At 43.2% G+C, this 15,209-nt stretch overlaps 1 protein-coding gene across 2 annotated transcripts in view; it reads right to left on the bottom strand.

Annotated features, from left to right (window-relative positions):
• ARHGAP10 (Rho GTPase activating protein 10) overlaps positions 1 to 15,209 on the bottom strand; it is a 704,315-nt gene that overhangs the window by 80,020 nt on the left and 609,086 nt on the right. For both annotated transcript variants that reach the window (XM_082261305.1, XM_082261306.1), the window contains one exon: positions 12,686 to 12,842. In XM_082261305.1, the coding sequence (XP_082117431.1) occupies positions 12,686 to 12,842 (157 nt within the window). The remainder of the gene's footprint in view (positions 1 to 12,685; positions 12,843 to 15,209) is intronic.

The raw sequence follows: 15,209 nt of genomic DNA, 5'->3' as shown, positions 1-15,209 counted from the left end.
TTGAACTCAGCAGTTTAACGAAAAAGCAGCAAAAAGATTCCACAATGAACTCTACTCTGGACCGACCGCAAACTACCACTTTGGAAATAATTTCTTACAGTTCCGATTCCTAATCGCTCTACCCCTTAATATGCCTCCTCTACTCTTCCTTTTCATACTACTATCCTCTGCTCTCAAATTCTTATTTCATTACCCCTCTTCTCCACCCCAAAACTTGTACATATCACTCTCACTTCTACCCTCTCCCTACTACTGTTTTCAACACCTCCTGCTAATACTTAAACCACCTGCTGACCCAAACACCAGGGAGGTATGTGAACTCCTATACATCCCACTCCCATCTTACTTTCCTTACCCTCCTTCTAAGCTCTGGGGAGATCTCCCCTACTACTGGTCCTCCAGTATCTCACCCCCACACCTGGCACCCTCCTTCCTCCTGAATTAGCTGCAATCTACTCAGTTTAATCTCGATCCCCCTGCTCCCAAAATCCACCCCTCCCCCTTCTCATGTGCCCTCTGTAATGCTCACTCTGTCAGCAGTAAAGTTACCTCTGTCCATGACCTTTTTGTCTCCCATTCCCTTAACCAGTTCTGGACCGGAAGGATTTGCCCCCTTAATACCAGGCCATTTTTTTTGCGATTTGCGATTTTGCGTTATTTTTATGGACAATTGTGCGGTCGTGCGATGCTGTACCTAAATAAAAATCGATGTCCTTTTTTTCCCACAAATAGAGATTTCTTATGGTGATATTTGATCACCTCTGCGATTTTTATTTTTTGCGCTATAAATAAAAAAAAAGAGCGACAATTCTGAAAAAAATAAAATAAAATATTTTTTACATTCTGCTATACAGGCATACCCCACTTTTAAGTACACAATGGGACCAGAACATGTATGTAAAACAATACCTTTTTTCACTTCTCAATGCATGTAAATACACTAGCTCTATAGGAAATCTTGGTCGACTTGGCATGGCACTGCTCCCAAACCATAAGTGACAAGGACACCAAACTTGGGGAGCACATTAAGGGAACCCAGGACTATGAAATGGCAGATTATCTAGGTAAGCTACAAAGCAGTGCCATGTGAAGCTGACCAAGATTTCCCATAGATGCCAATGTTAGACAGGGAGCAGTGCCTTACCAAGCTGACCAAGATTTCCCATAGATGCCAATGTTAAAACCCAGCAACAGTGCCATCTCAAGCTGACCAAGAATTCCTATAGACGCCAATCCTCAAAACAGGGAGTAGTGCCATGCCAAGCTGACCGTACACGCGAGTGTACTTTAGTAAAGTGAGTGTATGTAAAATGGGTTATGTCTGGATAACATTCCCAAAAAAAAAAAAATTCAAAAATCAAATTTTTTAACATTTTAGACTATTTGTTTTCTGCTACATATTTTTGGGAAAAAAAATCGCAATGAGCATATTTTGATTGGTTTGCGCAAAAGTTATCACGTCTACTAACTACGGCAAAGATTTATGTAATTTTTATTGTTTTTTTATATTTTTATTAGTAATTGCGGTGATCTGCGATTTTTAGCGGGACTGCAACATTGCGGTGGACAGATCGGACCCCTAACTAACATTTTTGACACTTTTGGTGGGGACCAGTGACATTGCTAATCAGTACTAAAAATGTGCACTGTTACTGTAATAATGAAACTGGCAGGGAAGGGGTTAACACAGTGGGTGATCAAGGGGTTAATTGTAAGCCTAGCGGAGTGTTTCTAACTGGGGGGGGGGGGGGTGGGGGTGAAATGATCACAGAGACTTGTGATCCTATATAGAAGGATCACAGGCGCTCTGCGATGATTCCACAGAGAAGAACGGTCAGCTGTGTTTACAATAGCTGACCATCCTCTCTCAGTGGGGAGCGATCGCGGGTCGCCATCGGCAATCGGAGCCGCCGCTGCCGAGTGGGGGTGGGAGCGCTCTAGCCCCCTAGCAGCAGGTGCAAGACTGACATAGCTACGTCGGTTCGCGCAGGAGGGGCTGCCTGCCGCAGTATATCTGCGGCGGGCGGTCCAGAACAGGTTAATCTACTTGCAATCACAGAAACCTGGCTTCAGGCATTAGACTGCCTCTAAAAAAAAGAAAAGAGTGATACTAAGCACCCTGCTCCTGCGCTCCAAACCAGGTCCTCAAGCTGTTTCAATCTGGGAACCTACACTTGGCATCCCGTATGGCTACGCCTTGCTGCCCTTAACGACCGGGGTGGTCAAAAACACTGAAAAACAAACACAAAAAAGGGCGCACCAGCCTAGCGCATTATCCTCAGCAAGCTTTTAATAATGATAGTATAAAATCAACTACTCACAAACATGCGTGGTAGGTCAGCATATAGATTCCAACAGAACGGCATCAAAATGGAAGAATCCAATATCCCATATGAACGGAAGGCTAACGCGTTTCGAGGCCTTGCCTCTTCCTCAGAGCCTGAGGGCCATGTCCAGGACCATGGCTTAAATAGTATGGCCAGGCCCCACATGGCCCTCCAAACCGTAGGAGGGGCAACGCCCTTGTGGGCGTGGTTACATAGCTAGGCACCCAATTCAATAGTAGAAATCAATGCAGATATAAAACAGAGCAAAACCAAACAAAACCAGAAGCAATGACAGCATCTTCTGTTGATGCGTCGCTCAGCAGCTCTAAACATTGGAGCATAGTTATTAAAATGTCCATACACATATATACATAGAACAAAGAAGTACATGGCACTACACAGAAAGATTAATTGGTCGAGACCCACCATCCCCATCGCACAGGAGTCACACAGCACCCGGGGGGTTAATTGAAAAGTAGCCACTAGGGATACCTGATCACCCACACCTCCGTGGGTAAATCCCATTCGTATGCCCAATCTGTAGACTGTATAGGGGGCAGGCACTTGTTCCTAGCAGGGATAGCAAATGGGGGTATAACAGCTGCACCAACCCATGAGATGTATACTCTTTCATATTGGTAGGGGAACGTACCGCTGATGTGGTCGATCTTCCATAATGCGCCATTCGACCATCGCCGCTGCATACTGTAGCGGTACATTGAAGTGGTGGAACGGCCGTGCGTGCCACCTGAAGGGCGTCACTTCCGCCAGCAAGTGCCATCAGGCGGTGAGCCGCAGACGCCGGAACCGGAAGTGGCGGCCTTTGGGGGGCGGGACCAGCCCTGAAGCTCCATCAAATGTCAACTCCTACCCCTGCCGTGCTGTGTGATGACCTTGCAGAAGAGGTCTGCCAAGCCCCGTACCTAGAGCCACCAAATGTGCAGAATGTACACATTGTATTGGATCCGATTTAAAAACATACAATGCAGAATTAGACTACACATATAGGTGCATATGCAGTTTGTAAAACATAATAAATAGATATAAAATTCATGTTGACCTCTTGCTAATAGATACTAGATATTATATAAATATATATATATATATATATATATATAATAATGTGTATAGAAATGATAACACATTATTAAAATCACTAAAAACACAGTAAAATACAATAAAACCACAATATAAAAAGAGGAACAATATAATACACATTCATCCCAGGATCCAATTGAAACCAAAGGAGAATAATGGAAAATAAAAATAAAACTCTCCATATGGCTCTATGTCGGGGAGTGCAGGGGTGGGACTACACCTGTACATGTGGACCTACCTAAAGAGTATAGACACGTACAAACCTATACCCCTAGTTGGAATGTTCCACACCCAATAGTGCAGTGCTACTGCGCCCCAGTCGGGCATACTATGTTGCTCCAATGCTAAGAACTTACACAATCTGCTAAAAACGAATGTCTAATAAGAACTGATGTCTAATAAAAAAGACTTGGCGGTCGTATTTGAAAAACTAATGAGAGAGAACTACAGCTAATCGCTTTGGAAGGACCATTGGAGGTGTTCACTCCCAAAGCGAAGAGACGGAACTTACAAAAGTATGCAAAACATATCCAAGGAAAGATATCATAGATCTAGGAGAAAAAGATGGAGGGAAGGAGTGGCGGAGGACTAAAAGGAAATGTCAGGCCTCCTGAAGGAGAGCAATTCTATTATACCAATGACGGAACCAGAACCTGAGTCTTCTCGAAGGGAGACTCGACCGATATTACATGCTGTTAAAGAATACTCTGGATCTCAAGATCTTCATTTAACCCTCCAGGGGTCATTGACCCGAGGGTGAAGATCCAGTATGATTCTCTCCGACATACTTTTTGGAATCTGGCTCCTTCATCGGGGTCTTTGGCTATTTGTTCAATGCCAAAGACCCTCATACCCGTCGGATCTCCATTGTGGTGCTGCTCAAAGTGGCGAGGTATGGAGTAGCTATTGCGATCTTTGTTTCCAGTCTTAGTTTTCCTATTAATGATACTGCATTTATGTTCTCCAAATCTGACCCTAAGGGGTCGTATAGTACGCCCTACATAAAGCAGGCCGCAAGGGCAGACTATCCCGTAGAGCAGTGGTTCTCAAATCCGGTCCTCGGGACCCACTAACAGGCCAGATTTTAAGTATTACCTTGGGGGATGCAGACTAGAATACTGCAATCACTGAGAAGCAAATGAGATCACCTGTGATGTAATTTAGTTATCTTGCAAACCTGGCCTGTTGGTGGGTCCCGAGGACCGGATTTGAGAACCACTGCCGTAGACCACATAGTTTGAACCACAATTTATAAATTGTTTGATCTTCCTACTGCGGCCATCTAAACCGGAAACTTCACTCTTCCTATGCCACATATATGAGCAAGTACCACAATTCTTCACTCCACACCTAAAACTTCCTTTTTGGTCAAAAATGGTGAACCAAGGGTTACTCAAAGGTTCACCATTGCGAGTTCTAGCCCTCCTCACCCTACTCGGGGCAATTTGACTTCTAAGGTCCCTAGGTTTCCTAAAGACAACCTCAGGAGCCGAAGGTAGAAGGGCACCCAAGACTGGATCCTGTTTCAAGATGTTCCAATTGCGCTTCAATGTGCGCTGTATATCGAAAGCCTTGTTGCTGTACATGGTACTGAATCTTGTAATTCTTCTTTCAGTTGACCCAGTACGCTGTTTCGTAGGCTTAACCCCACAGGATATACTCTGAACTTGGGAACCCTCTTCTAGGTCTACGGCCCTTCCATACAGCTGATGATATTTGGTGAAGGCCTCGTCGATGAGACCCGCCTGGTATCCTTTCTCTAAAAATCTACTCCTCAGAACTTGACCTTGTTCCTCATAGTCAGAGACCAAAGTACAAGTTCTCTGTAGTCTGCAGAACTGGCCATAGGGTATGTTTCTTATCCACCTGGGGTGGTGGTTACTCTTTGCGTGAAGGTAGGAGTTACCACCACTGGGTTTAAAGTGGGTCTTGGACAAGATCCCCCCCTCCTGATCAGCTCTCAACTCCAAGTCAAGAAAGACCAGACGTTTATCATCAGACACATGAGTAAACGATATCTCAAAGGGATTGTTACTACAGTATGAAATGAAACCGTCTAGCTCTTCAACCGTACCATCCCATATGATTAAGATATCGTCAATATATCTAGCGTACAGTGCCAGGTGAGCTCTATATGGGTTGTTGTTCCATATATACCGTTCCTCCCAGTACCCCATAAAGAGGTTCGCATAACTGGGAGCGAAGCGAGCACCCATAGCTGTACCCCTGATCTGCCTGTAATATTCATCCAAATAAACAAAGTAATTGTGATTCAGTATATAGCTTATTGAGTCCACCAAGAACTTGGCCTGAGATGGATGCAGGTTACTAGATTTTAAGTAGTACTCAACTGCTGCAAGCCCGAACTCATGTTTAATGGATGTGTACAGGGAAGAGACATCCAATGAGACCCATTTGTATCGTGGCAACCATAATACTGGTGCCAAGATCTCAAGCATGTGCCCAGAATCCCTAACATATGATGGTAATGCCAATACAAGATCCTGTAGAAAGGAATCAATGTAGCTTCCCAGGTTACTAGTTAGCCCATCGATACCTGCTATGATCGGCCTACCAGGGGGATTAACCTCATCCTTATGGATCTTGGGAATATGGTAAAAATGGGGAGTTCTGGGATGCTGAACGTACAAAAACATGTGTAGTGCCATGTACTTCTTTGTTCTATGTATATATGTGTATGGACATTTTAATTAGGGATGCACCGAATATTCGGCGGCCGAACATTATTCGGCCGAAAATAGAAAAAATAGCACTTTCGGTGTTCGGCCGAATAAGTCAAAAGGCCGAATAATTTTGTGCCGAACGATTGGGCTGAACGATAGTCGATATGATATCGACTATCGTTCTGTGGCCGTAGGCGATATTCATATCTCCGAGGTCACGATATTTACAGGGGGAAGGGACTCGGAGGAGGACAGGAGGACTCACAGACTTCCGTGTTAGGCAGGGGAAGCCGGGACACTTCAGCGGTGAGCATACATACATTACTCACTCGTGCACTGCAGCCCACCCCACACATTCAGTGAGTCTTACTCTCCTCCCTAGTTTTTTCAATGGCACATTCAGGAAGCCAATCACGCCGTGATTAGCTGCACAGCGAACCAATCACGCGTGCCTGCACACCTGATTGGTTCCGCTGTGCCGCTACTCACGGCGTGATTGGCTTCCTGAATGTGCCATTGAAAAAACTAGGGAGGAGAGTAAAACTCACTGAATGTGTGGGGCGGGCTGCAGTGCACGAGTGAGTAATGTATGTATGCGGCTGTGCTCCTTTCCAGGCTCCTACTAGTCCACCTCCAGCCTCCTACTACTACCACTATGAAAGACTGCCTGTCACTGTATAATCTGATCGAGTCCACACTGACACTGACTGACTGTCACTGAGTAATTGATGTTACCACATTAACCCTGACCTGCCCAGTGCCCTGTATCTGCAATTAAAATTTACAAGGCTGCCTGCATGCTTCCTGATTTCCATTCCCAGCATCCTTCCCAATCCCTACAGTGTCACTAACATTAACCCTATGGTACAAGGCTGCAGTGTGCACTGAATCCTATTCCCTACAGTAACATTTAGGGAGAGAGACATGAGAGGACAAGAGAGAGAGACATGAGAGGACAAGAGAGAGAGAGTGAGAGGACAAGAGAGAGAGAGAGACACGAGAGGACAAGAGAGGACAAAAAATTGGCAAAATAAATGGAAAAAATGCGAAACACCGCGTTCGGTATTCGGCCTTCGGCCAAACATTTCATTATTATTCGGCTTCGGCCAAGAATTTCATTTCGGTGCATCCCTAATTTTAATAACTATGCTCCAATGTTTAGAGCTGCTGAGCGACACATCAACAGAAGATGCTGTCATTGCTTCTGGTTTTGTTTGGTTTTGCTCTGTTTTATATCTGCATTGATTTCTACTATTGAATTGGGTGCCTAGCTATGTAACCACGCCCACAAGGGCGTTGCCCCTCCTACGGTTTGGAGGGCCATGTGGGGCCTGGCCATACTATTTAAGCCATGGTCCTGGACATGGCACTCAGGCTCTGAGGAAGAGGCAAGGCCTCGAAACGCGTTAGCCTTCCGTTCATATGGGATATTGGATTCTTCCATTTTGATGCCGTTCTGTTGAAATCTATATGCTGACCTACCACGCATGTTTGTGAGTAGTTGATTTTATACTATCATTATTAAAAGCTTGCTGAGGATAATGCGCTAGGCTGGTGCGCCCTTTTTTGTGTTTGTTTTTCATTAGACTGCCTCTCACGTGATCCTCTCCCATGGGGGCATCCACTGGACTCGCCCACCCAGACCCAGTGGACGGAAAGGAGGTGGAGTTAGTTTGCTTCTATCCCCACTGATAACCTTTCAAGTCCTTCCTACCCCTCCCTCTATCCTCCTCTTCTTTTGAGACTCACTGCATTTGTCTGTTTTCTCCGATTTCTCCAAAGACTGTTGTGATGTCAGCTTCCTGGACCGGTGTCACGCTTCCTAGATTACTTTGCCTGGCTACCCTGCTTTCTCTCCTCTGAAATACCCACTATCATTCTTGGTGATTTTAACATCCCCACTAATGGTAACAGCCCAGCTACATCCCAACTTTTCAACTTAACCTCACCTAACACAATGGACACAGTCCTCCACTCACTCTGATGGTAATACCCTTGAACTTATTTTCTCCCATCTTTGCACCCATTGCAACCTCGCCAACACTCCCTTTCCTCTCTCTTACCACAAACTCATCACTTTCACATGTCCTTGTCTCCAACCACTTGTCCCTACAAGCAGTAAACAATTACCCACAAAAACCTTCGCCACTTTAATCCTTCTCTTTTCTACTCTGCAACTGATCACCTTTATGACAAAATCGCACACCTGCCTTGCCGTGACCTGGCCACTTCTGTCCACAACCGTTCACTTTCATCCACACTGGGCTCACTCTCACTACACAAAGTATCAGGCCCAGACCATTACAACCTTGGCAGACTGAAGACACCAGAGATCTTAAAAGACAGCCATGCACTGCCCCGTAAAACCAAATCCCAGGAAGAATTCACCCTATATAAATCTGCCTTCTTAAAATACAATTCCTCCCTCCATGCTGCCAAACAAGCCTACTTTGTCACTCTCAATAATATTCTATATCAGGAGCATCCTCACACAGAGTCAGGATGTCAGCAGCAGAACCGCAATGGTAGGGTGCTTCTCGTCAGATGTAATAAAAAGACATCCGGAACCACCGTGGAGCGCAAAATCAGAAGTGACTTCCTGCCCAGACAATCCGTTGCCTGGATATTGTGTTTCAGAGTGCCAGCAAAATGTGTTATACAGGCAATATCATGGCATCACTTACACACTTTACGGTGGTTCTGAATGTCCTTCTATTAATCTGACAAACAGCACCCTGGCTCATCTACCAATGCGGTTCTGCTGCTGCTGAAATCTTAGCTCAGTGGGAGAATGATCCAGATCTAGATGCTGCTGTTACATTACAGGTGTTCCTTCTAAGGGATTGATGTGACTGCACATTTAGCTGCCTATTAAAAGCGGTTTTTAACACTGCACTTATTGGCATCCCCTCTGTCCTTTAATTGTCATTTCAGAGCTTTATTCCTGTCTCTCATGGAGCTGCCATTTTTGCTATAACGTTTTATGGACTTTTCACATTACCATGGGCTTTCTCAATCAATTTAGCACCTTGTTTTAGGACTTAATAGGGATACTGTGTTTGTATATACCTGTGATTATGATGTATACTTTGCAGTTTTTACTGCGGTTATCTTGTTACTTTGGCTCAGTGCGGATATGGCTTAAGCTTATGACCTCTGCTTTTGTCAGCTATTGTCTGTCCAGCTCATACTGCCCTTTGTATGATGAAATGTACGAACCAGCCTGCATAAACATATAATGGATATTCCATAACTGGAATTTAGCACAAGGTGGACTTTATAGTAGTGCATAGCCTCAGAGAGTGTTCTTCCCTGCCAAGAGATTGTGAACAGTACTGTAAATTTATTACAACAGACCCTTGCTCAGGAAGCACATATCCATGGTCAAGTCATGACACAGTTTAGTCACTACTCCAGTTCTATTTCAATAAATCATGCACATTTGCTACCAGTACATTTTGCTTAAAGTAGAATTCCAGTCAAATTCTAACTAAGCATAAATTTACTCCCACCCCCATTCTACGACCCATCTTATCTGAAGCCAGTCTGGTCACAGGATCGGGTTCCAACGCTGGCTTGAGTTTAGAGGAATGACAGCCAACAATGGATGTCCCATAGTAGGTCTACAGGTGAAGACATTGCCCACGTGTTCTGTCGGAATCGGCGACTTATCAGATTAGGTAATGGAAGAGACGTTCCGTCAGCTGCCCTTGCGCCCACAGCTACCAGGTTTGCTAATCGGACAGTACACCTGCAGTCAGAAGGCAGTGGACATCTTACTACACCCAGCTATGTCTTGAATTTAAAAGTAATTCTAGCAATAAAGTGAGTGTATATAAATAAATAAATATAGTATATTGATATCTGTGATGCTGTTTGCAGGTTTAGTTTTAAAAAGCCTAAAGGTTTTGCGCTGAGAAGTGCGGGGTGTACCAAAATGCCCTCCCTCACCTTCCTACTGCTGGCATTAAGCTTCTTTGAAAATGTAACATCAAAATAGCATCCAAGATGTCAACATACTATATTTGTTTATATCTGCTCATTTTATTGCCAAAATTACTGTTAAATTCAAGACGTAGCTGGCTGCAGTAAGATGTCTGCTGCCACCTTCTGACTGTAGGTGTTCTGTCACATTAGCAAACCTGGTAGTGGTGGACACATGCCCTGCTGACGGAACGTCACTTCCGTTACCCAATCTGAGGGGTCGCCGATTCTGACGGAACAACGGCGTTCAAAACAGATCATGTGACCGGACCAGCTTTAGAATAGGTATTTATAGAAATCTTTTATTTTACAGGGTAGATAGAATAGTCTAAGAATGGAGGTGGGAGTAGGTTTAAGCTTGGTTCACATATATGCAAACCGCATTCAATTTGCATAACGCAAACTAGACCGGCTTTCAATGGAGGCGGTTCACATATACAGTGCCTTGCTAAAGTATTCGGCCCCCTTGAACTTTGACCTTTTGCCACATTTCAGGCTTCAAACAAAGATATAAAACTGTAATTTTTTGTGAAGAATCAACAACAAGTGGGACACAACCATGAAGTGGAACAAAATTTATTGGATATTTCAAACTTTGTTAACAAATAAAAAACTGAAAAATTGGGCATGCAAAATTATTCAGCCCCTTTACTTTCAGTGCAGCAAACTCTCTCCAGAAGTTCAGTGAGGATCTCTGAATGATCCAATGTTGACCCAAATGACTAATGATGATAAATAGAATCCACCTGTGTGTAATCAAGTCTCCGTATAAATGCACCTGCTCTGTGATAGTCTCAGAGGTCCGTTTAAAGCGCAGAGAGCATCATGAAGAACATGGAACACACCAGATAGGTCCGAGATACTGTTGTGGAGAAGTTTAAAGCCGGATTTGGATACAAAAAGATTCCCCAAGCTTTAAACATCCCAAGGAGCACTGTGCAAGCGATAATATTGAAATGGAAGGAGTATCAGACCACTGCAAATCTACGAAGACCTGGCCATCCCTCTAAACTTTCAGCTCATACAAGGAGAAGACTGATCAGAGATGCAGCCAAGAGGCCCATGATCACTCTGGATGAACTGCAGAGATCTACAGCTGAGGTGGGAGACTCTGTCCATAGGACAACAATCAGTCGCGTACTGCACAAATCTGGCCTTTATGGAAGAGTGGCAAGTAGAAAGCCATTTCTTAAAGATATCAATAAAAAGTGTCGTATAAAGTTTGCCACAAGCCACCTGGGAGACACACCAAACATCTGGAAGAAGGTGCTCTGGTCAGATGAAACCAAAATTGAACTTTTTGGCAACAATGCAAAACGTTATATTTGGCGTAAAAGCAACACAGCTCATCACCCTGAACACACCATCCCCACTGTCAAACATGGTGGTGGCAGCATCATGGTTTGGGCCTGCTTTTCTTCAGCAGGAACAGGGAAGATGGTTAAAATTGATGGGAAGATGGATGGAGCCAAATAAAGGACCAATCTGGAAGAAAACCTGATGGAGTCTGCAAAAGACCTGAGACTGGGACGGAGATTTGTCTTCCAACAAGACAATGACCCACAACCTAAAAGCAAAATCTACAATGGAATGGTTCACAAATAAACATATCCAGGTGTTAGAATGGCCAAGTCAAAGTCCAGACCTGAATCCAATCGAGAATCTGTGGAAAGGACTGAAAACTGCTGTTCACAAACGCTCTCCATCCAACCTCACTGAGCTCGAGCTGTTTTGCAAGGAGGAATGGGCAAAAATTTCAGTCTCTCGATGTGCAAAACTGATAGAGACATACCCCAAGCGACTTACAGCTGTAATCGCAGCAAGAGGTGGCGCTACAAAGTATTAACTTAAGGGGGCTGAATAATTTTGCATGCCCAATTTTTCAGTTTTTGTTAAAAAAGTTTGAAATAACCAATAAATTTTGTTCCACTTCATGATTGTGTGCTACTTGTTGATTCTTCACAAAAAATTACAGTTTTATATCTTTATGTTTGAAGCCTGAAATGTGGCAAAAGGTCGAAAAGTTCAAGGGGGGCGAATACTTTCGCAAGGCACTGTACGTGGGCCGCTTGTGGTGTGAATTTTTAAAAGGTCCTGTGCGTTTTTCAGTCCTGTTCAGGTACGATTTCAGTGTCAAATTCGCACCAGAACCTCTGAATGGACTCTGCACCAAGAACGGACCTGGATATATGCGAACCCTGCCTTAGTTAGAATTTTACTGGAATTCCACTTTAATGCTTGATGTGTGCTGGGATCAACGGTGGATAGTTGGATGACAAAGTTGTCATGTTGTAAAATTACTGAGTTTCCTGGGGATATTATGCCTATTTGTTGTATTTTTGAAACCAATACATTAGCATTCTTGCGGTTTTTAGACCATTTTGGTTTCTCTTCTTTTTTTTGCCTAAAAACTAGACCAGCCCACAAATAATGGAACATAAATTAATCTATCTGGCATATGTCTGAAATGCTGGATTGTCATTCAGGGACTGAACATCTAGGAATCGGCTTATATTACAGCAGACAGAAATATTTGGTGTAAATCATGATGTAAAACAGGTAGCAGGAAGAAATATAACAGGAAAAACCTACTCAGAAGTGGCCCACTCCAGAAGATCACTGCTGTCTGTAATAAGATGGTTTTTCTCAAAATCAGGATTACTGCATAAGGTTGTAGGAGTGAGAGACTGAGGTGAAAGGGAATCCGTACTACCCGTAGGAGTGTCTTCTTTAGGAGAGTTGTTGTTATCTGTTAAATGAAATACAAAAGGAAGGAAAAAAAATCTGTTAAAAAAAGAAACATCAGCAAAAATAGAACATGTTATAACTAGGAAATACACCCTGGAGTAGGCACAGAATGACAATTAACATAGGTGCGGAATACACAATCTTTCAGAAAATATTTACAAAAGAAACCTGTCAGGAGAAAAAACACGGGGAATTACAATGCGAAATCCTCCTCCTGAAGATATACCGTAATTGTCATGCTGATGCTCATGCCTAAATACTTTGGTTTACATGTATGCAGATAAGGAATTTTGACTTTCTTATTAGCATAATATAGCTCAGGTTAGTAACTAAAGTTAGTGAATCAGCCGGCTGACACCTGATGTTCCAATTTTCAGTCGGAATAATCCATTCATTAGTGACCCTCGCACAAACTTCAATATTTGGTTACCAAAACTGTGCCTTTTTAGTAATGCAAAATAGGAGGAACACACAAAAATTCCTGAGACAAAATACACAACAAGCAAGGGATTCAGGCTTCTAATATGCAATTGAAAAACAAAACAATATACATATTATATATATATATATATATATATATATATATATATATATATATATATATATATATACACAGTACAGACCAAAAGTTTGGACACACCTTCTCATTCAAAGAGTTTTCTTTATTTTCATGACTATGAAAATTGTAGACTCACACTTCAAGAGGTAGTCACCTGAAATGGTTTTCACTTCACAGGTGTGCCCTGTCAGGTTTAATAAGTGTAATTTCTTGCCTTATAAATGGGGTTGGGACCATCAGTTGTGTTGTGCAGAAGTCAGGTGGATACACAGCTGATAGTCCTACTGAATAGACTGTTAGAATTTGTATTATGGCAAGAAAAAAGCAGCTAAGTACAGGAAAACGAGTGGCCATCATTACTTTAAGAAATGAAGGTCAGTGAGTCAGAAAAATTGGGAAAACTTTGAAAGTGTCCCCAAGTGCAGTCACAAAAACCATCAAGCGCTACAAAGAAACTGGCTCACATGCGGACCGCCCCAGGAAAGGAAGACCAAAAGTCACCTCTGCTGCGGAGGATAAGTTCATTTGAGTCACCAGCCTCAGAAATCGCAGGTTAACAGCAGCTCAGATTAGAGACCAGGTCAATGGCACACGGAGTTCTAGCAGCAGACACATCTCTAGAACAACTGTTAAGAGGAGACCGTGTGAATCAGGCCTTCATGGTAGAATATCTGCTAGGAAACCACTGCTAAAGAAAGGCAACAAGCAGAAGAGACTTGTTTGGGCTAAAGAACACAAGGAATGGACATTAGACCAGTGGAAATCTGTGCTTTGGTCTGATGAGTCCAAATTTGAGATCATTGGTTCCAACCACCGTGTCTTTGTGCGACGCAGAAAAGGTGAACGGATGGACTCTACATGCCTGGTTTCCACCGTGAAGCATGGAGGTGGTGTGATGGTGTGGGGGTGCTTTGCTGGTGACACTGTTGGGGATTTATTCAAAATTGAAGGCATACTGAACCAGCATGGTTACCACAGCATCTTGCAGTGGCATGCTATTCCATCCAGTTTGCGTTTAGTTGGACCATCATTTATTTTTCAACAGGACAATGACCCCAAACACACCTCCAGGCTGTGTAAGGGCTATTTGACCAAGAAGGAGAGTGATGGGGTGCTGCGCCAGATGACCTGGCCTCCACAGTCACCGGACCTGAACCCAATCGAGATGGTTTGGGGTGAGCTGGACCACAGAGTGAAGGCAAAAGGGCCAACAAGTGCTAAGCATCTCGGGGAACTCCTTCAAGACTGTTGGAAGACCATTTCAGGTGACTACCTCTTGAAGTGTGACTCTACAATTTTCATAGTCATAAAAATAAAGAAAACTCTTTGAATGAGAAGGTGTGTCCAAACTTTTGGTCTGTACTGTATATATATATATATATATATATATATATATATACACACTTTTTTTTAGTATAGATTTCACACTAAGGGGTCTATTTAAAAAAAATTGTTGGACAAATGTCACACACATTCTCACTGAGGTATTTCAGAAAACTATACTGTATTTAGGCCACTAGATGTAGCTGGCAATCGTAGGAATTAATCTATTAGAAAAATTGCTGTCAAAATTTGTTCAGTCTGCATGAATGTGCATGACATTCCTACAACAAATGTTTTATAAAGTGACTCCTAAATTACCTCTGAAATTTGGTACTGCTTAAAAGTGTATGGTCAGGCAAAACCTCTCTTAGTTTTGGGTAGATTGGGGGGAAAGGATAACTTCTGTCAGGTTTTTACTGCTATCCTGGGCTCCTGTATGAGAAATGTACCCTCACTTCCTGCACTGCCACAGTTTACCAGAAAGGG

The sequence above is a fragment of the Pelophylax lessonae genome (genome assembly GCF_965119305.1).
Source record: "Pelophylax lessonae genome assembly, chromosome: 1".
Classification (NCBI taxonomy): Eukaryota; Metazoa; Chordata; class Amphibia; order Anura; family Ranidae; genus Pelophylax; species Pelophylax lessonae.
The sequence above is the reverse complement of the archived record's forward strand: the minus strand, read 5'-3'. Positions and strand labels throughout refer to the sequence as shown.